The following is a 23,306-nucleotide window of genomic DNA, read 5'->3' on the forward strand; positions in this document are numbered from 1 at the left end:
TTACACTTATCGTGGCCGTGACGTCGAGGAGACAAAATTCAGATGTGTGACAACACTAGATGTACAAAATCATGTATTCTCTGTTCTGTGTAGTACTCTGGACAGATGTTTCCTCTCTGTGTGTTTGACAACATGCTAACTTGACCGCAGATTCTGTTGATCCACATTGATTGCGTGCAGCCAGGATGTAGCGGACCACTTTAAATGAGCCTTACTGTATGTTTTTTATTTGACTCATGTGGATGATGTCTGTTAACTCCACTAATAGTTTTTTGGTCATGTGACACAGCAGAGAAGCATGTGTTTGCCCTAATCCATCCACTGCCTCACCCCATTAGCAAATAATCCTGGTTAAAGTTGACCTGATATGGCCCTCCATAGTCTGTGTTGATTTTATGTAACACCCCTTCCCCCACGTTTTTTTTAATCTATCAGGAGAAGATATCTTCTGACTCTTTGTAAATGGTACGTTATGGTGCTTTTGATCAGCTTGATATATTCTTCTAGATGGACAGGGCAGTGGAAGGACAGATGACCTTTAGTTTAATATGGAGTGGCTCTTAAAGGACTATACCAGTGTGTGTGCAACCTTTAGCTCCTCAACTACTAGTCATGCACACTTAACATTTTTGCCTGCAAATTTCTCAATGTATGCAGCACCGTTTCAGATTTGATGTATTTTCACTACAATTCCAGGCTGACGTTAGTTTCCATTTGTTTCAGTACAGTATGCAAATCAGTTAGCAGACTGTTGAAATTCTATTGCCAATCTAATATACAAATATGTGAATGGTTGAGCCAAACATTTACACAAGTACATTATGTTGCATTATTCAGTATTGCAGTTTAAATGCATATTTATTTGAAAAACTCTGCATTAACGGTAGGGCTGGGCAATATATCGAGTTAAAATCGATATTGTGATATGAGACTAGATGTCGTCTTATATTTGGATATCGTAATATGGCAATAAGTGTTGTCTTTTCTTGGTTTTAAAGGCTGAATTAAAGTAAAGTGATGTAATTTTCTGAACTTTCCAGATTGTTCTTGCTGTTCTATTATTTACCTTTACTCATTTAGTCATTATATCCACATTACTGATGATTATTTATCAAAAATCTCATTGTTTATTAATTTTGTAAAAGCACCAATAATCAACCCTACAACATCGTCACAATATCGATATCGAGGTATTTGGTAAAAAAATCGTGATAATAGATTTTCTCCATATCGCCCAGCCCTAATTAACAATGAAGATAATGTAACTTTGAGAAAAATTAATGCAGACTCAGTGGATTACACAACTCAAGCAAATTTCAAGAGTCTTCAAATTGGTTTTCATACTGTATGGAAATGAATGGAAACCAATGGTTGCCTGAAAACGTTACAAAAAATGATGACTATAGATTAATTATTTAGTCATGCCAAAAAACAAACTGAAAAATGCCATTAATTTTACCGTCACATAAGACAAAGAAAAGCAACAAATTCTCAGACATTAGAAGCTGCATATAGGGGATGTTTGGTGATTGGCTTCAAAAATTACTTAAAGAGGATCTATTACGCTTATTTTCAGGTGCACAATTGTATTTTGGGTTTCTACTAGAACATGTTTATATGCTTTAATGTTCAAAAGAATGCTTTATTTTTCTCATACCGGCTGTGCTGCAACACCTCTTTTCACCCTCTGAGTGATACGCTCTAACTAGCTTTGTTTGAGGGTGTGCCATACTAGCCACTAGGCAGGTATTATGCAGATGTGTTACTTGGTGACATCACCACCTTACGGAAGAAAAAGGCAGGACTTCAGGCAAGGTGTTTCAGGCGGTTCAGGAGCAGTGTTTCTGTGGGGGAGAGTAACTCCCTTTGGCGTGGACTTTGAGCTTTGTAACTTTGCAGAACTTTTACATGCACAAAAAAACTATATAACACACTAAAGGAAAGGGAAATAACACAAAAGCATAATAGGTCCCCTTTAAACGTTAAGCTCTTTAAATGTTTCAGATTTACAAAAAATAATTAACATTTCTTAAACACAGCAACAGCTTTGTTCTTTGAAGGATTAGGTGTGATATAAACTATATGTGGTCTGTATGGGCTAAAACATGCATAACAACTGGTTTGGTCCATTAACATAAAATGTTTTTTTTTCTGATTTACAAAGTCGAGTAAAGACTGAATACAGCCACGTAGCTCTGGAATAACCCCGGGTTGCAGCACTGGCATGTTTCAACGCTGTTGAACACACACACAGAATCTGCAACTGAGCAGCATCCCTCTCTTGTCCTCCAAAACCTTTAACCCCATGTCACCTCAAACACACACACACACACTCCCGCCACATCACCCCACTGCTCAAGTAACCCCATGGCCTCTGAGGCTGTCATGTTGTCACGGCAACGAGCTCATCAGCATTCAGCGTGGTAGTTGGATGGTCAGGACCCGGGGAGAGGGACATATTGTTAAAGTTTGTCCTGCTGGTGACTCACACTCCTTTCTCGCAGTTAGACAAGACACCACACACACACTCCATCTCACTCTTTTATTTTTTATTTCCGTATGTTTGGCCCTCCTCTCTGTTTGATCTGTAAACCGGCTGCACTCCATTTAAAGAGAAGAACGTTTGGTGGATCGTTTGTCATTATTGTTAATATTTCTGTCCTGATCTGCTGCAGTAAATGTATTCATCTGGGCTTGGGAAAGTACTATTCTTGAACCTATGATCTTTTTTTAATCTGTTAAATCATGGAAGGGCAATCAATATAAATGTAATATTTGTATACAGTAAATATACAGTATAATATGCTCTGTCTCTATTTTTACGTGTAAGTCCTGATGATATGTGTAGCTCAAATGGGGAATGTATGTATGAAGGCCTGATTGTAAAGGCTTTATTATCTTCTGTATGAGGTCGGTGTTAACATGAATAAAATGGTGAAACAGCACTGGGTTCGTGTCTTCATTGAAATTACCAGATTTTTCCCATTTGGGCTCATTTCTGATCAACATTTTAGCTTAGACCCATTTTAACCGCTTTTATCAGTTTGACACTTAAACCTGCAGTATGCAGAATATTTTTGGCATCATTGGGCAAAAAAACTCCATAATAACCTTTCAGCATATTGTAATTCAAGTGTTCTGAGAGAAAACTAGACTTCTGCACCTCCTCATGGCTCTGCTTTCAGGCTTTAGAAAATCTAGCCCATGACAGGAGACGTTGACCAATCACAGGTCATTTCAGAGAGAGAACGTTCCCATTGGCTGTTCATTCAACGGAGGCAGCTGTCAATCACTCGCAAACTCCGATAAAATGGTCAAACTAGGCAGCGCTGATCAAATATGAATCAATATGTATTTTAATAGGTATGTAATCGGTATTTCCTCACCTGATCTCAACATGGCTGCCGGGCCACAAACTTTCTCATTTTACAGCTAAACAGTACACTACAAGATGTTTCTGAAAACATTTGAGGCGAGAAAAAGGCATTACAGTAACAGAATATTGATTCGTATTTGATCAGCGCTGCCTAGTTTGACCGTTTGATTGGAGTTTGTGAGTGATTGACAGCTGCTCAGAGACGGCAAGGCTCCAGCTCGGCTCTGATTGGTTGTTTTCCTCCGTTCTTTTTATCCCACGTCCCACATATTGAGACGATGTTGCACATTTTCAAGTCAAACCACCGCAGAACAGACGCTTTTCTAAAAATCTGGCATTTATCCAACGGCTGTGAAGAAAGCAGGAAAGGCTGTCATCACGGGGTTGTGTTTGCTGTCAAACTGTGCACACATGGGTCAAGTAAGTGCAGGTTAACATTTCTCCATCTTTGCTACGCTATGCCCAACGGGGGAAAATTGCGAGTTACCGCAAAAATCGCAAACTATGCAGATTTAGGCAGAATATGATGGAAACTACCACAAAGAGTCATTCAAACTAACTAATTAAATTATTTAAAAAAATATTTTTATGTTATTTTTTCTGTAACTTTATCTCTAGGGGTGGGAAGAAGGCTTGACCTCTGTGTGGGAGTTGGAGGCGATGTGTATGTGGGTATTTATGTATGTACATATTAAATGTTAAATGTAAAATAAAAATAAAAATGTTTTCGTATTATGGCACCGGTGTTATGCTATGTTTGAAAAAAAAAAGGAATAAAAACTATTTTCCAAAAGAAACTACCACAAAGAGAGCAGCTACAACTAAGACCGTGAAACTAATAAGTATTTATAAGCCGGTCTCACAAAAAACGTGCGGCTCAAAAAGAGATGTGTGCCAATCTACGGATGTATTCGGGCATAAAGATGTTACAAGATAAGGGGCAGAATAGAATTTTTTATTTTTTTAAGTTAGATAGACATTATATCAAAATTGTAGGCTACCACTCAGTATTGGTAACATGTCCCACATTGTCCCCCACAAACATACTCTTTGTCCCACACAAACATACTCTTTGTCCCACACAAACATACTCTTTGTCCCACACAAACATACTCTTTGTCCCACATTGTCCCACACAAACATACTGTACTCTTTGTCCCACTTAAACATACTCTTTGTCCCACATTGTCCCACAGAAACATACTCTTTGTCCCACATTGTCCCACACAAACATACTCTTTGTCCCACATAAACATACTCTTTGTCCCACACAAACATACTCTTTGTCCCACATAAACATACTCTTTGTCCCACACAAACATACTCTTTGTCCCACATAAACATACTCTTTGTCCCACATAAACATACTCTTTGTCCCACACAAACATACTCTTTGTCCCACATAAACATACTCTTTGTCCCACATTGTCCCACACAAACATACTCTTTGTCCCACATTGTCCCACACAAACATACTCTTTGTCCCACATTGGGTTCGTCCGGTCACGCTTTATTGCCCATTTTTCCTTTTTTTAAATAATGTTGAACATCCACCCACAATATTCTGGTATACAGACATTGATAAAAACAAATTACATATTGTTTTTATCAATGTCTATATACCATGTATTATGTTATTCTAGTTCACAGACAGTGCAAGAATATACTCAATATATCAATCCACAAGAAATTGAAACAATAAAATATAAGAAGACAAAAATAGACTTTTTTTCCAGACAATGCTCTCTGTTGTTGTTGTTGGGTGTGGAGGGGGTTAAGGCTTGAGGCTTTGGTGTTATGCTAATAACGTGTTTGAATGTGAGATTTCCCCTGACAAAGGGGGGAAAGATGAGAGGGGGGATGGTGAACAAGAGAGAGAGAGAGAGAGAGCGAGAGAGAGAGAGGAGTCTTGGTGAGCTCGTGGTGGGCGTGGCCACCGAGCAGAGCGCTTCCTGCTCGGATGAACACGTGGTTCCGTGTCTGCCTCCCTGCCCGCCTGTCTGTCAGTGTGTGTGAAGGTTTCCAGCCCTTCTCTCACTCCTCTCTCCCTTATTTCTCCTTCAACACAGCAGCAGACCTTCTCCTTCCTCTCTCTACTCCTCCGTCCCACCCTAACCCGCACCTCCTCCTCTTCCTCCTCCTCCTCCTCCTCTTCCTCCTGCTGCTGCTTCTCCTCTCTGCTCGGCTCCGGGTCTGACTGCCAGCAGCCAGGCCGCGGTCACTTCAACGTGTATCAGAGGGTGTGTGTGTGTGTGTGTGTGTGTGAAAGTGTGTGTGTCAGAGAGAGAGTGAGTGTGTGAGTGAGGGTGCAACCGGTCCATCCCGTGTTATCTGTCTCTCCCCGCTATCCCGCCTCGTTGTTTGGATCATGACGCTGGAAGCGATCCGCTACCGGGCCGGCTCTCTGCAGATCATCAACCAGCTGCTGCTGCCTCACCAGACCGCGTACGATGAGCTCCGCTCGGTGCAGGACGCCTACGAGGCCATCAAGTCCATGAAGGTAACGGAGCTCCTTTCTTTCTCTCTCTTTCTCTCCCCCTTTCTCTCTCCCTGCATGCCCGCTGCTGGTGCGTTTATCCCCGTCGTGCATGTGTTTTTTATCCCCCTGTCTGGGTCTTTTGTGCTCCTCCACCACCACCACCGCTGCTGCTGCTGCTGCTCTCTCATGTGTTGCCGTCGGTCGGCCTGTATTTTTGTTTTGGATGCACCTGCAGCATCTACCCTCCACACATCCATCCTTTATATGTAGTTTAGTGCACAAACTAAACATCTGCACACAACCATGAAATAATATGCCCCCTCCTCTTCCTCCCTCCTCCTCCTCTTTCTTTGGGAGAGATTATTGATGAATTATTAATGACCTTTGCCAGGGTTTTTTGTTCGCGTTTTGGTCTTCTTGCTGCTGCACTCAGTGACACCTCCAGCTCATTTCTCTCTCCTCCATCCTCCATCCTCCATCCTGAAGCTCCTGACACATGTTGTTCAAGTTCTCCCAACAGCTGGGGACAGATGTTCACTTATTAAGGGCACTCTTTTGTCTTTCTGGTTGGTCTTCCACACATGCAGCACGTTTGATCCTCTGTGTGTGTGTGTGTCAGAGTGAAGGAATGTACCATATAAGCAGAGAGGGTGATGTCATGATAATAATGGAGTCTAATGGTAGCGAGAGAGAGAAATTAACTCCGAGACAGATGATTTAATTTCGGTCAAAGCTGTCGTGACAACTTTTGGCTCACCCACTTACAACTCTGTGGTGGAAAGCGATTTAATAATCCTCCTCGTGCAAAAACTGCTAGACGTCTGTTGGAAGTTGGCATAGAAACCAAAGATGGATGGACCTCCATGGGATGCTGAAAACTTGGGCAGGTTGTGGCTCTGATTGGTAGAGCGGGTCGTCACCAATCGGAAAGGTCGCCGATTCGATTCCCCGGCTCTTCCAGTCCACATGTGGAAGTGTCCTTGAGCGAGATGCTTGACCCCAAATTGCTCCGAAGGCTGTGCCATCGGTGTGTGAACGAGTATTTAGATTAGATCCTGATGGGCAGGTTGCCTCTGCCATCCGTGTATGAATGTTGGCATGTAGTGTGAAGGCGCTTTGAGTGGTCAGAAGACTAGAAAGGCGCTATATAAATGCAAATCCATTTACTTTCCTCTTCCTCCTCCTCCTCCTCCAGGTGCGGGGCGCCCCGGCCATAGCTATCGTCGGCTGCCTCAGCCTGGCTGTGGAGTTACGGGCAGGCGCCGGGGGCGATGACCCCGTGACCTTCATCAGAGAGTCTCTGTGCCACCTGACCTCAGCTCGGCCCACCGCCGTCAACATGGGCCGCGCCGCCCGCGAGCTGATGGAGTTTGCCGAGAACGAGAGCATGGAGAAGAACTCGGAGCAGCTCAGAGAAAGGTGGGCTGGTTAGAGGGAGGTGACCGCCGGGCAACTGCACATATTCATTGTCAGTTGTTAGTTTGGGGTCATTTGATTAATTGAAACATTGATTAAAGGATAGTTTACATATTTTACATTTACACTCCCAGACCCTTTCCTAATGTGATTTTAATGTAAGGGATGGGGGGGACAAAATTCACAGTCCTTGTTCCATGAAAAAATGCATTTCAAACTTCAACCAAAGCTAATGTGAGCAGTTTGATTTAGTCAAATCAAACGGGTCTCTTCAAAAGTTGCTGTGTTTTAACAACCTTATTCTCTCTTTTTGATACTATCCCCCACTGGAGCTCAGCTGAGGGAACAAAAAGAGGACATTTTGCACTAAAAAGAGAGTAAATACCCAGTTAAAGGACGGATCCATTGTTTGTTTTTGAGGTTTTTGTATCATCCTGTAGCTTCACAGTGGTGTTCCTTATGTATTCAAATCATTACAATTTTGGTCCAAGCAGGTATGTTTTAAGCCTCAAAATGCTATTTTCCCAAACCCTTCTTAAAACTTTTTTTTTTTGTCGTAATTTTCTGCATGATGACGCTGCTACATGTACAGTATGTACTGTATACAGCCTCATTGTCAGTATGTTAATGTCACATGAAGAAACTTAGATGGCGGTTGGCACGGAGAAGCTGACCGGAGTACTGGTACGGAAGCTAAGCGATGTACTGCTGTGTGGACGCCACGTTAGTTCGGATCCGAAAGTCACACAATAACACCAACAAACTAACCGATCGATGCAGCGATAGACCAGCAGCTCCCCGTGTTCTGTGAGGTAAAAATACTGCTTTTATGAATGGAGTCTGGTCTGGTAGCTTTGAAGACTGCCATATAACTGCTTCAGTTCCCCGTCGGAAAGGGCTGTCTGATGGCGAGGTAAATCTGTGAAAATCTTCTTAATATGGCGTACACTTAATCTGATATTAAACATTTTTTCAGGTGTCTGAAATATGTTTTTCTGCTGCTGACGGTTTTACATCGCTATCTGACAGCCCTTTCCGACGGGGAACTGAAGCCGTTATATACAGTAGCTCTCTTCAAAGCCACCAGACTACATTCACAAAAGCAGTATTTTTACCAAGTACAGTGCGGGAGTACACATACAACCCCACTTAAAAAAATACGAACTAACCCTTTCAGTTATTTCCAAACTTAGCCCAGCTAACTTTGACTCAGCTAGTGCTAGTGTTATTCAAAGCCTTATTGATTAGCTTCGATTAGCTTAATTTGTAACCCACATTGCCATTTGAAAACAGAATGCAGATGGACCCGCCCTTTAATTTGCGAGCTCCGACTGCTGAGCTCTTGTTAGCTTTTGCACAGAACAAGGACTGTGGATTTTGTCCCCAACGCTTGAACAGCATTAAAATCACTATCTCTATTAGAAGGGATCTCTTTAGGGCCGCTATGAACAGGAAGAATGATTACAGGGGCCAGTAAATCTTTCCATGGACATTGAATAGTGTTTTTAGATAGATTTAAAAAAAAAAAAATGTGAACCTATCCTTTTAATTGCAGATTTTGTTTTGGTAACGTTTTACTAAATTATCACATTTGGAGCACCCTGTGGAGTTTTTGGATCACTAGTAGCGCTATGGAGCCACGTTTTTACGCGCGGGCCCCTGTTTTGTTTGTTCTCGCGCACAAGGATGCAGATGCACACAGGTGACATGACGTCCTAATAGCCTCAAGTTATTCCACTGATCTACCGAAGACTGATAGCAAGCAAACATGGATGCAAAGCTGGCTTCAAACAAACAAACAAACAAACAAACAAACAAAGAGGCTTTGCAAGTGTTTTCTGAAGAAGATGCAGCATTTGCATTGGAAAAACATCCTCAAGGATACACACAGTTTTAGTGAATGTAAACAGAAACTTTTATTTGTTTTCAGGAAAACTCCAGAGGACACCTTTTAAGGCAAATGGCCACTCCGTCAGCAAACAATGAGCATATGGCTTGCTTTCTCTGTCATATCACTAACAAATATTGTATGAATTAAGATGATCTTAACTTGTGTTTATCACACAAAATCTTTTCTGCATATCTGAAGCCAAGTTAGCTGCTGATCTATCACAGGTGATAATGGCAAAGCCCATATACTATACTGTGTATGTCATTGCAGATTAACTGTCAGTGTAGAGTACTAGAGAGTGGTTTTATTTTGACAGTATTAATTTGCTCAACAGGACAGTAGCTTAGAGCTGCACATGCAGGCCAGCAGGAAAGCAGCAGAACAGATATGTGAAGGGTTGAGAGAGATGTTATGGTGTAAAAATAGCATCCAGGTGGACAGTGGCTGTCATGTTGAGACAATACACCAGATTTTGGGTAGAGATCCTCTGATCCAGTACACCAGATCGATGTTGGCTCAAATACTGACCTCATTAAGTGGATTGAGTATTGACCAGATATGACCAATACGCATATAATACAGTTCCTTAATCAGTGTCATTATAAAAGCTAGTGTTTCTTAGGGGTGTAAGAAATTATCGATACACGTATTGCAATATTAGGTTTTGTGACACCGTATCGATTTTTAATTAACCTGCCGGTAGACCAGGACGCTATTCTGTTTTACCGAGGTTGTAGCGAGCTCAGTTTTAAAGCTAGAGTGAAGATGAAACTATAAAACCTAAGGAATCCATCGGTACCAACCATGTCATACTTGCTTGACGCGAAGGAGGCTAAATAACGCTCCAAATGTACGCTACATTTTGGCATGGTCTTTTTCTAAAGGGTCCCTTGACCTCTGACCTCAAGATATGTGAAAGAAAATGGGTTCAATATGGGTAATTCCATACAGTTTTGGGCAAAAACCATGCAGTTTTGCAGTATAAATGTGTTATTTTTTGCCTATTCTAAAATGGTGTATTTGAACATTTCTGCATACTGGGGTCCCTAAACAGTCTTACAATTACATAAACTGGGTATCACTGGAAAGCTGAGACTCTTGTGGATCCAATGAGCCCAATTGTATCCATGTTTGATGATGTTAGTCCCCATAGTAGCCATTTCATATAGTGACTTTTTTTACTCAAATTGTATACATATGGTGGTGTGTCTTTTATATTATGACAGTTTTCCTAAAATTAGATTTGAAAAAAAAAATTCAATATATCAACTTGCTTACAGTATCACAACATATTGAATCGTTCCCCCTGTATCATGTTACGTATATAATCGCCAAATTCTTGCCAATACACAGCCCTAGTGTTTCTGATCAATTACAGTCATTCAGTTACAGCCATAGACTATATAAGAAGTGGACTTAGTCACCATGACGTCACCCATTGGTCTGTGGATTGCCGTTTTGAGCCCTCGAGTTCGGCATTTTGGCCGTTGCCATCTTGGGGTTTTTGGAATCAGAGATGATAAGGGTGGAGCTAAGTGCAACCAAACGCTGAATAAGACATTTTTTAAGCAACTAAAAAGGTTATAATTAACTTTCATGAAGTGAAAACTCACTGTGAAAGGGTTAAAGTTGTAAGACGAAAACACGGACAACTCCAAGACCGGACAACGCCGTGGTAGCAACCTGTCAATCACAAGGTAGCCACGCCCTAAAACATCCCCTGCTTTATGGTCTATTTGACTCTAAATGGGATCATAATTTACTAAATGAACATCATGCTGTATTGAAGAAGACTTGAAACTAGTGATTGAGACCATAAACTCATGTTTACAATGTTTACTGAGGTAATTAATCAAGAGAGAAGTAGGCTCATTTTCTCATAGACTTCTATACAATCAGACTTCTTTTTGCAACCAGAGGAGTCGCCCCCTGCTGGCTGTTAGGAAGAATGCAAGTTGAAGGCACTTCAGCATTGGCTTCACTTCTCAGACACCAGAGTTTGCTGCCTGGTCACAGCGGGCACCTGACTCCACGCCCGTAAACATTCCCTCATGCCTTCATTTTAGAAATCACAGAACAATGATTCAAATAAATTCCACGCAGAGAGGTATACAGATTTTAGATTTGGGAAAAAGAACCCCCTCCCCCCTGTGTTGGAGCGGGAATCGATATCGGCAGATGCCCTGAGTGGAGGGATCGGTATCTGTAGCCGAAATAAAAAGTTGGATCGATGCTTGGTACATGAGGCAAATGTGATACAGCTACAAGTGAAGGAATGAAGGAGGGAAAGGGTGAAACCCAACATTAGGAAAAAGATTATGGATTAGAGAAATGGAGAAAGAGATTGTGAGAAACTGAAGTCAGGACAAACAGAAACACGGAGACATATTGTAACTGCAGACTTGACGGACACATTACGTCCACAGTGGCAGACGGAGCCTCTTCTCAATTCCCACCTCTTGTGGCCCCCCTCTTACAGTGTAATTGCCTGGATCGAAGACATGCTGGAGCGTGACGTCAATGACAACAAGAAGATCGGTAACTATGGCGCCCAGCACATCCTGTCTGGCGTTCCGAGGGACCCCGTGACCATCCTCACGCATTGCAACACCGGCTCGCTGGCCACAGCTGGATACGGGACCGCGCTCGGTAAGACAGGAGCCTCGGTGTGGAAAGAGGGTAAAATATTTACGGTGCCGTAACTGTAATAATGACTCTGTGTTTGTGCGTAGGCGTGGTGCGAAGCCTCCACGCGCTGACTAGGCTGAAGCGCGTGTACTGCACGGAGACGAGGCCGTACAACCAGGGATCCAGATTGACTGCTTATGAGGCGGTGGCAGAGGGAATCCCTGCTACGCTCATCACAGACAGCATGGCGGCCCTCACCATGAGAGAAATGGACATCACAGGTGTGTGTGTTTGTGTGTGTGGTTTCTCTTTTTTCCTTTTATTCAAACTTTCTTGGCGCTAACTTTCTTTCCATCGCGTTCTCCCTCTCAGCTGTGGTGGTGGGTGCAGACAGGGTGGTTGCCAACGGCGACACGGCCAACAAGGTGGGCACATACCAGCTGGCCATTGCCGCAAAGCACCATGGGATTCCCTTCTATGTGGCCGCACCCAGCACGTCATGCGACTTGAGCCTGGAGAGCGGCAGGGACATCATCATTGAAGTGCGCCCCCCCGAGGAACTCACCAGTATAAACGGAGTCCCCATCGCTGCCCCGGGTAAGACGTGTGGGATGTTGTTGGTTTTTGTGCGAGGGGGGAAAAGTCACAAATAGGGATGTTAATAATTAACCATTTAACCGTTAACCAACGTTAAAAACTTTAACCGATTAACGCTTATCGGTTAAACAGTTAAAATAAATATTAATAAATAATTAAAAAGCTGAGCAAAACTCAGAGGAGCGGCTCGTCAGTTAAAGGGGAAAAGCGTCTCCACCTTAGCTGAGGAGTTGTAGCCTCGTAGCATGTATTCACCCACAAATACACTGTACACACACTGCTTCAGCTACGTTCACAGCTATAACGCCACCAACAACCTCACACTCACCGCCGCCACACACACGGTCTGTCGGACACTCGCTAAAGTTACGCCGTGCTGACAGACCGTATGTGTGTGTGACAATGGCGAGCACGAAGTCACAGCTGGCAGCTAGAGCTACTAACGTTGCGCAATCACACACGGGTTGTCGGACACTTCCGATCGTTACGCCGGGCGACAGAGTATCGTCACGCCAGGCAGACACACAGCTGACAACCTGCTGAACTAAAATAAATGTGCGGAGGAGAGTTACTGGGATAGTGGCTGCATGTCCGCGACACTAGACGCAGCACCATGGCTGCTACGGTAACGCTCACGGACGGTGAACTGGGGACTCGGAAGACAAACGCTGCAGCTGGCGCACCGCTGCATACGAGGCACTTATCTTGTTGGTTAACAGTTAATAATCGATTAATGATTGAAATTTAACATCCCTAGTCACAAATGTTATTTAAAAAAAAAAAAAAAAAGAAGAACGTGTACAAACAGTGAGTTCAGTAGATGACCTGTGAGCGATAGCTGGGAGAGATGGATGAGCGTGGCCCAGTTCCAATGTCCGTACTAAGCCCTGAGCACTGAACCCTCGCTGACTTTAATTGACGTCACTCGCAGTGTAAGTCCCAGAATTAAAGACGGTGCAAAGGGCTCCAAATTCTCTATGATGCTGCTTGTTGGGCTCCAATTTCACAAAGTTCTTGCTTCTCTCTGTTTGTAAACATTTTCTTGAGAGCTCTTTCAATGTTTTTGGGGATTTTCAGATTATTATTTTTTTATAGACAAATCCGGGGAAATCCGGGAAGTAACCAAGTCACCGTTACTGCGGTGGTGTCTCCCTACTGTACGCACACGTTTGAATACAAGCTGTCCTAAGAAGTGTACAATTTTCTACTTTTACTTTCTATATAACATTACTTCTGACAACGATGTCTAGGAGTTTAGGAAGAGCCTGAGCAGTTCTCAGCTGCCTGACGTTAGCCTAACCTGAGTAACATCAACTAAGTTTCTCTAATTAGGGCAATCTAATGACAAAGTCAACATCATTATCGGCATCACATACACATTGTCTGTTAACCGTGTTAACTGGGTCGTGGTTGCTCATAGTGACAGCTGTTGAAAACACAAACGGAACATTTAGGTGTCCTTATAAAAGGCTTCAATTTGACTTTAATCCATTTAAAATACACACCTATCTGTGTTTATTATCTACGCCGACCATTTATGCAAGTTATTACGAGCAACCACAGGTGCTTTCGGCCGAAAGACAGTAGAGTCACTATGACTTGCCACCACAGTAATGGCGGTGCCGCTAGATCACGGAACACACAAAGCGGTCGGCAGATTCGTGTAAACCTTTTGTTAGACAGTGACAGTAGAGAGTTGACAGGAAATGAGGTTGAGAGAGATGAGGAATGACATACAACAAAGGTCCCAGGCCAGATTAAAACTAGAGATGTTGCAGTTCATAGTCAGTGCCTTAAACCCTGAGACCATCAGGGCGTCCACGCCAAATTTTTTTAACATTGGAATTATGGGTAAGACCCCCTAGAAAGTCTGCAAAATTGCAGACTTACAAAATGTGTTCAGAAAGAGGTTTTTAAAAAAAGCCCTCAATTGCAGGTTTCACAATGGGACAGCCCGGAGCTCTTACAGGGCTCAAGGTTTAGGGCTCAAATCGTCAAGTCCTCTCAGAGACATTTTGAGCCCTCTGTGAACACTTTCTGTAAAACCGCATTTCTGCAGACTTTGCCTGAGGAAATTACCCACAAATCATAGCGTTGTGACGTTAAACACAAGGTTACCATGGTTACCAGGGGAAGCCCCAAGGTGTAAAAAAGGTAAACAAAGAGGACGCAGGTGTTCAGCCTGGCATATTTAAATTCACACAGAAACATTAAGGATTTAAGATGGTAGATGAGAAACACATGAAATCAGAGGAATGCCAGCATTAGGGATGTGACAGTGAGGACATTTTCCCACCGGTTAATAAACTTGTGATAACATCGCTGTTACCGATTACACCAGATATTTTAAAAGGAAAGATGACGCTCAATATGTGTAGCGCGCTAACTTTGATCTTTACCGTCGGATGGCTGTGTGTCTGGCATCTCCGGTCCAGCTTTTGCTGCGAGGCCGCAGGGGTCTGCCTGGAGCCGCTGCGCCGCGCAAACCGGCTGTGAACGCTCCGTCCTCCTCGCGGCGATTGCCTCATTAACGTTATGGTTCCCTTATAGCATTGTGTGGTTAAATCTGAAATATTGCCAAATAGGCGCTTTTGCTTTTCGCTTTTGACACCAAATCCTCCGCCATCTCTTGGTCTGTCAACTCTCTCTCGTCCCGTGTGCGTGAGAAATATGACACCAAATCCTGCTCTGAGCTGAGACTCCGTATGGATGCATTCACTTTCAGTTTGTAGCATTTGTCATCCGACTATGTATTGATAACACGGTGCTGATACGCCAAAATGAACTAAATGGGTTTATTTCTGTTAAAAAAAGTATTGTTAAGTATATGTAATCGGTGTACCCGACCACCGTGTAACACCGGTAACACAGACTACCGCAACAAGCCTAGCCAGCATTAAACTATTACACACACTATTACTAACCATTACACACCTGGTTTATTCATCAACCACTTCTTTTAATTTTGCTTAATGAAGTTTGACAGAAACAAGTAAATAGGCTTTTTGACAGTTGATTATAGTCTCGTGAGGCGAAAGCCTGAAAGACGTTCCAATAGGCAGTAAAATCGTAAAATAAAAACCCACAATTGGCGTCGTCAAGTGATATGTTGGCGCAAAGTGCTGTCCCATTCATATTTATACCATTTCAAGCCTTTGCAGACTCTTACACTCAACCATTTACCAGGTGACGTCAGTCAAGTCCCTTAGGGTTCAGGGCTTACGTCCTTAGGTGGGACATTGGGATTGGGCCTATGAGTCCATAAGAGCGGACATAGGACGTGTGTTTTATGTGAGTTTGTTGGCGCTGAATTGAGTCATTTGATCTCTAATTACGTTGCCAGAGCAGAGAGGTGCTCGGTGACATCACAGTAATTAAAGCACACATTTAATGAGCACACTGGTCCCCGGAGAGGAGGACGTGTGCTCGTACATTACATTTCCCTTTCTTGTTAACTTTCCTCTCACACCCTTCTCTGGTCCTTCTTGTAGACAGCATTTTAAAATAAGATTATACAGCTGTGTTTTTATTATAAGACCATCATTTTTATGTTTTTCTTACAGTCACCAAATCCCATTAAAAGACCAGCAATGAACTGATTGAGCTATTGCCTGTGTAGCCAAAGCCTGACATATAGGGTATTCCTCTGTTCCATAAGGCTCCATAGTTGTCCTTAAAACTATTAACGAGACACGCCGTTGCACTTGGTGACATGTTCCTTCATTACCATAAACAAAGACACTGTAGTTTATTTAGAGTCATCCCACACACACCCTCCTGCTGCTGTAAACACTCACTGGAGCACCAAATGTGGATTCATTTGTGGTTGAAAATGGTCCCCAACAAATACGCTCTTTACTCCTGTTTGAAAAACACTACAGTGCCCAGCTGATTTAGGAAATTACTAAGCCTTGTTAAGAATAAAATATAATAAAAAAATGATATATTAGTGTCCAATCTTAAAAAATGGGACACTATTTATTACTGTGCCATCTACAAAGAGTTAAGTCTGTGGCTGCCAGAGACAGAACAATGAAGACGGAAAGTACTGAGTGACCCACTAAGGCAATTGTTCCCAACCTGGGAATTAATCTGAGAAGAGAAAGTCACTCATGTTACAGTGCTGAGTACAGTAAACATGCAGAGTGTAATAAACCTAGGACAAGGGGTCATAAGTAGAATTACTTGGTTAGCTAAAAGTAATGAATAAACAGATGAAATAGCTAAAAGTAACAGAAAACTGCTGAATTAGCTATAAATGATGGATAAATGGTTAAAATATTATATATTAGCTAAAAGTGATGGATGAACATTTGAAACAGTGTGTAGCATTTCAGGGATCTATTAGCTGAAATGGAATATAATATTCATAACTATTTTTTCATTAGTGTATTATCACCTGAATCTAACAATCATGTTTTCGTCAGCTTAGAATGAGCCCTTCCTCCTCTTCCTCTTCACGGAGTCCGCCATGTCGCTCCGCCATGTTTCTACAGTAGCCCAAAACGTACAAACCAAACACTGGCTCTAGTCAGAGCCTTTCACATGTTTACGCTACCTGAAGGCCGTCGCAGTTCTCCGACAAGCTCGTGAAACTGCAGTAACGTGAGCCGCAGTGTGCAAAACCGTGGTACCGCCAGCTGTGTCTGACTTCCGTTGCTCCTAGAGTAATGTTATTATGGTAACAATGACCTCTGAGCGAGGCCAACGGTCGGTGAATTGACCCTTTGCTAAGTACCGCCCTTCGAACGCAGACCGGCCAATCACAGCGTAGCATCGGCCAGCTTCGACCAGTGTCCGACAAACAGCTACGGCTCTGCTCCATAGTATTAGTATATATAGACTCTCATGCAATCCTTTCAGATTTTCTTCATTTTCAGGCTGGTTTTGTGGATTTCGAGCTCGTCATGGTTTAAACGTAGTGCCTGGGGCACGTGGAATAGTGATGCTCGTTACTCGGAGAGGTTGGAAGGAGATAAATATTACGTTTTGACGTAAAAACCTGTGGAGCTAATATTAGCGGAGTGCATTAGCACATCATTAACTAGTGTTGGCACTATGCTGTGCTAGCTACTGAAGATATAGGCCAAGGCCTATGGAAGGAGGCTGGGACACGGGTGGACATGGGTGTTGGGGTACGGGGTACAACACATGCGCCATGTAACTGAAGCGTTGCGATTGGCTCAATTTTGGCGAGTGCAGACCAGATTTTACTGCTCATGTGTGATACCCCAAAGACATGACCCGTTGATGAAGCGTGACCACTGTGATCTGTAGCTATAGCTGTTTTCGCTGCTGAGTCAGTTTGACATCCTGATATATCCTCTAAACGCATATTGTAGATCCTTTTGTCTGCTTCTCTTTGAAATCACTTTTTCCAAAAATGAGATAATATGAATGCAGGGCGTGCAGATAGTGAGAGTGTATAGGGCTCTATGGTAGCTATGAGTAGCAGCAGGGGGGCGGGGCTTAGCAGAAGATCAATGGGCTGAAAATAATGGATAAATGGTTAAAGTAGTAACCTAAAAGTAAATCTAAATGGTTGAAATAAATGGCAGTGTCAATGAAGGGGTACTTGAGGTCGTCAGCTGTGGGTGTACAACCGACAAAAAAAGTTTAGGAACCACTGATCTAGACCACAGTGTCGCCAACCTTGTGTTTTTTTTAACCACGTCACTCATTCCTTACTGTTCACTGCAGGTATCGAGGTGTGGAACCCGGCGTTCGACGTGACCCCTCACCAGCTCATCACAGGAGGCATCATCACAGAGCTGGGAGTCTTCCTCCCCTCTGAGCTCCAGGCGGCGCTCACCGGCCGCCTCACCGCCCTCTAGAGCCACTCAGCCCCACCTGCTGGTCCGTGTGCACCACTGCACCTTAACGTCACACACTCAGAGACACTCTCATTTCATCACAGAACACACACACACACACACACACACACACACACACACACACACACAGTCATAGTTGTGGTTTAATTTAATTTTGGTCAACGCACAGTCACTGTTACATGTCAGTGGTGCACACAGAAGAAAATCTGTTCTTCAGTCTCTCACCCACACACACACACACGTATTCACTGCAGGGAGTCAAGCAGACACACGTGCAGTCTCCCCTTTCTTTCTTTTATAACCCTCTTTGTTTTCTGTAGTCTTACAATTTCATCATATCCATCCCATCTTCCATTCTTTCTTGCCGCCTCTTTCTCTTTCTAAATGGCTTCTGCGACAACGAATTAGCTCTCGGCTGGACTCAATCCCTTAAATTCTATTTGGCAAAAAGAAATATGATTTAATTCTTCTTCAACTACAAAACAAAAAAACTTCCAAAAGGTCTGTGTTTTTTTTATTTCAAAGTAGTGTTTTTTTTATCAGCCATGGTTTCTAAAATGCTGCTACCCACTTGTAAATATACATATTCTTGCTGGTAGTGTGTACATATGTAGAAAACTAACCCCTGCTAGTAAAAGGTACTGCTATTTTAATCAAAGATGTGGTTATTTGAAATTAAAAATTTGACATCAAAAATGTTATATTAACATTTAATTTATTTCGTTCTGCGTAGAAACCTTTTGTAGAGGAATAATCCAAATTTCTAGCACATCAATTTTCTCAAGCAGATTTTCAGTGATATCCACAATTGTATTTCACTTTCGCTTTTTACCCCGTGCGGCAAAATTCCGAATTTTTTGATCGATCCTCGTTAGTCAGCTGAAGCCTACGTCAACACATGGCTGTATTTATACCTCACTCCTTGTTTGTATCTTGCTATTCCCAGTTGTACTGTATCATACCACACTTGTATTCTCATAATGTACTTATATATATGTAACCATACTTATTTCAGCACCATACAAATATTCACCATACTGCACAGGATGCTCTGTAAGAATGAAAAATCTAAAAAAAAAAAAAAAAAAAAAAAAAGGGAAATTGTGTCATTTTTGCCATAACAGCTTTTGCTGTGATCTCAGAGGTCTGTTATGCTGTTGTATTTCTGTAATACAGGCATCACCATTAAAGGAATAGTTCACCCCAAAATGAAAGTTTGGTCATCTGCTCACTTGCATGTCAGTCAAAAAATACCTATGCAGCTTCAGGCTTATCTCAAATTATGTTTTAAATAACATCGTTTTACAGGCTAGAAAAATTTATTAAAAAAAATAATCAAATGATAAGTTGATATCTCGATATTTCCTGAAGCACTCTGCTTGCCGCTGAAAAGTGTGTTCGGCATCAGAACAATACAGGAAAAGCTAAATAGCTTGACATTGGCTTTAAAAGCTGCAAAAATCAATATATCTTTATATTAACAATGGAAAAAAAATGACTACATGTAATGTAGTTTTAGCTTCTTTAAGCTCATTGTTTTGGTTTTACAGCCCGAACCTTCACTGTCTTGATTCCCTCTCACTGCACTTATCAACCTCTTTTTTTAGTCTTAAAGGAAGCTGTTTTCAGTGAAAAAGCAGTGGTAAGCCCACTCTACACTACCTGTTTAGCACCAAACAACAGACACAGTAAGCAACTTACTAGTTAATATCCCCCTCAGGAGTTGGTGGAGACCAGAGGAGAGCTGAATTTAGAGTAAATATTGGGCTTACATTTGTCAGTTGGACACAAACATGACCCCGAATGCGTGATTGTGTTGCTCTGTGTCCACAGGATGTGTAAACATGTCTTAACAACTTTATAAGGTGGTAATATGTCAATGTTGTGTTTACATCTTATTATGCTGCTCCCGGGTGGCCAAAAAAAGCAATTAATGCTAAAGACCCACAGTCGTGACATTATGCAGGTATTAGAAAGTGTTCAGAAAAACAAAGGCATGTATTTTGATTCACATTTCTAGATCTGTAAAAGGATGGTTTTAACTTCAGTTACTCAGAAGTCTACACACTTCGGAGTTAGTCAAAAGCTTGACGTGGGGATGAGCAGTAGGTGACTTAATGTCTTTATTTTGAGGTGAACTATTCCTTTAAGATTGGGGGTAGGGGGGTCTTATCCACACTGCCGTATCTGTCTGCAGAAAGCTCTGCGACACATGGCGTTATGCCACCAACAATCAGAATGTAACATTCAACTTTCTTTTGTCGGGACAGATTTCAGACACTCGGTCACTTCTTGCCTTTGTGCTCTGTTCAGAATGTGTTTCGACTGTTTGGATTAATCCCTCCTCATTAGTGAAATGCTGTTTTACTCCAGACTGACTTCCATCAGACTTACTCCATGAGATCAGGGCCGTGGGCGGCTGAAGACAGGTTTTGTCCTTAGTTACCTTTTCTAGCCCTGTCAGCTATGAGTTAATCTCTTCTTGATCCTGAAGATGAAGTTGCAGTTAACTTTTAGAAGCAAACTGAGTAAAGGGGAAAAAATCTAGTCTAGAGCTGAAATTATTACTCCGTTAAATTAACAGAAAAAAAAACACTATTTGGATAAGATAATCGCTTATGTTATTTTTTAAGCAAAAATGTGAATATTTGCTATTTTTCTCAGTTTAATATTGATCATTAATTGCAGCCCTTCCTTCATCACACACCCTTATTGACTTTCTAATTTATAAATAACATTGCAGCAACCAGTTTTAACACCTGACAGTGACCTACTATTTACCCACAGCCAGTAGACTGTTATTGTGTGAAAGGTGTATGACTGAGTTCCTGCAGTTTTGTCACCTGGCCAGTGATCCTACAATGCATTTGTTGTTCTAAGAGGCTCCATAGAAAAGTCTCCAATAACTCTATCTGTATGGGACACACCTACTCGCTGCACTGAATGTCACGGGGCCAGACTCGCACTGCTCACTGCCTTAGAGGTGCAGCACCAATATAGCTCAGTGATGTGTGCTGACAGCAGACCCTCAGTCCTTCCTTCTCCCTAGTTTATATCACGTAGCCATCTCGCCATCTCGTCAAGCCCACAGAAATCTGGAGAAGAGCTTGGTGAGACTGAGGTCCGAGGTCTGGCCACATGATAACGCTAGTCTACCTTCTTAACACCCCGTTTGACCTCACACACACTGCCCTTGTGGACTTTGTCATTCACTTTCATTCATTTAAACAGGTGACAAATACACAACTTTACCCGCACTCTACAGGACCACTGTAGAAAAAATGCCCTAAAAAAAAGCTTAATGTCTATAATAATAATAATTGTCCATATCTTGCTGTAATATAAGCTCACTTCTTCCTTCACTTTTCATCTTCCTCCTCTTCGTTTGTCCTCTGTCCACCCATCAAACCTCAACTCACAAAGATGCTGTTAGGTCACACACGAGCGTAAAAGACACTTGTGCATTAGAATTTTCTTTCTTTTGTTTTGTACAGTCAAAAAAAAAAGTAAAAAAACAAGAAAACATCACGTGTTTTGGGGCAAATGTTCCAGACATATGTAGCAACCTTGTGGCCGTCAGACCCGCCACGCATTATTTCTTTCTAAATCTTTAAGAGGTACGAGATTTTAGTTTGTCTGTACATCATGATTAGAACTGTTTGGCTGTGGTTTGTTGTTTTATTTCATGACATTGTGATTCCTAGTGACTAGGCCATTAGTACACCACACTGGGGAGGCCTCCTCAACCATACACACTACCTCTCCGTCTGCCTACACAGACTCAAACACTGAAATGCATGAACACGTGCACTCAACGTGCCAGGCTGCAGCACAGCAGATTGACAGATTGTAGAAAAGAAAAATCTGGATTAAACATCTTCGCATCTCACTAATGTTTGTATCTTGAACCCAAAGTGACAAATGATTTGTGGCAGTGCTTTTAGTTTGCCAAAGTAGCCTAGATTCGGGCTAGTGTGTTATTATTGGGTTGCAGCTGAATTGTTTCTGCACTATGCTATGTTTTTTTACACCATGCTTTTGAAGCAGCAGCGATATAGTACTGTGTTTAAAAAGATGTTCCACCAACCTCCCCTCGAGATGCCCAACACACGGCTAATAATCAGGTGCCAAAATTCAGCGCTGTTTGCCACGTACTTTCCACATTGATTTAATCCATCAAAGCAGGTGTTTGTGTATTATTCTCACTGATTAGTATGGCCTGCAGTTACCATGGAAGGAGTGTTGTTCAGATGGCCTCTTTAAGTGCAAGTATGTTATTGTTGTTATTGATAATCACTTGATCTGGGTTTATTTTGTAACGTGGAAATGGTTCAAAACTGGATTTTTTAAATATATATGTATATGAATATAATGCTGTAAAGTGCAGTCATGAATTAAGAGATTTCTCTTTCACATCAATACAGTAAAAAGAATAAACCCACAGTGAAATGAATGAGGTGTTTTGGTCTTTCTCAAACATACTGTATTAATAATAATAATATTACATTTATTTATATAGCACTTCTCAAGACAGATGTTACAAAGTGCTTCACAAGACAATAAAAGCAGATAAATAAAGTAAAGGATATGGTAACTGCTAAATCAGAACATCACAGAACATATCAATAATAATAGAAGTGGTAAAATGGTTGATAAAACAAATATACAGTATATATACATAAATTTGTATAAATGTACACATGCGTCCAGAAACGGTTGTATACATACATATATTTATACCCTTCTACTTATAGGAATGCTATCCTAAAAAAATGTGTTTTCAAAAGTTTTGTAAAAGTGGATACAGAGTTAGATGATCGTATCTCTATAGGATGTGCTTTCCAGAGTTTGGGAGCCCTGACAGCAAAAGCCTGATCGCCTCTCGTCACAGAATTGGACCTGGGAACAGCAAGAAGTAGCTGATCAGATGACCTCAGACCACGCACAGGCGTATAGGGTATTAAGAGATATTATAATATATATTATATATATATATGTATATATATATATACAGTATATATATATATATTATAAGTAATGAATTGGTATTCTGGATTGATAACAAATTTATATTTTGATGAGGAT

At 41.8% G+C, this 23,306-nt stretch overlaps 1 protein-coding gene across 1 annotated transcript; it reads left to right on the forward strand.

Annotated features, from left to right (window-relative positions):
- Positions 1–5,150: 5,150 nt before the first annotated feature.
- On the forward strand, positions 5,151–22,674 carry mri1 (methylthioribose-1-phosphate isomerase 1). Its single transcript, XM_037764347.1, has 6 exons — positions 5,151–5,876; positions 7,051–7,274; positions 11,642–11,811; positions 11,895–12,071; positions 12,163–12,387; positions 18,088–22,674. Exons 1-6 carry the CDS (start codon positions 5,745–5,747, stop codon positions 18,219–18,221), a joined length of 1,062 nt encoding a protein of 353 aa, XP_037620275.1. The 5' UTR covers positions 5,151–5,744; the 3' UTR covers positions 18,222–22,674.
- Positions 22,675–23,306: the final 632 nt, after the last annotated feature.

This window comes from Sebastes umbrosus, chromosome 3 (assembly GCF_015220745.1).
Source record: "Sebastes umbrosus isolate fSebUmb1 chromosome 3, fSebUmb1.pri, whole genome shotgun sequence".
Taxonomy (NCBI): Eukaryota; Metazoa; Chordata; class Actinopteri; order Perciformes; family Sebastidae; genus Sebastes; species Sebastes umbrosus.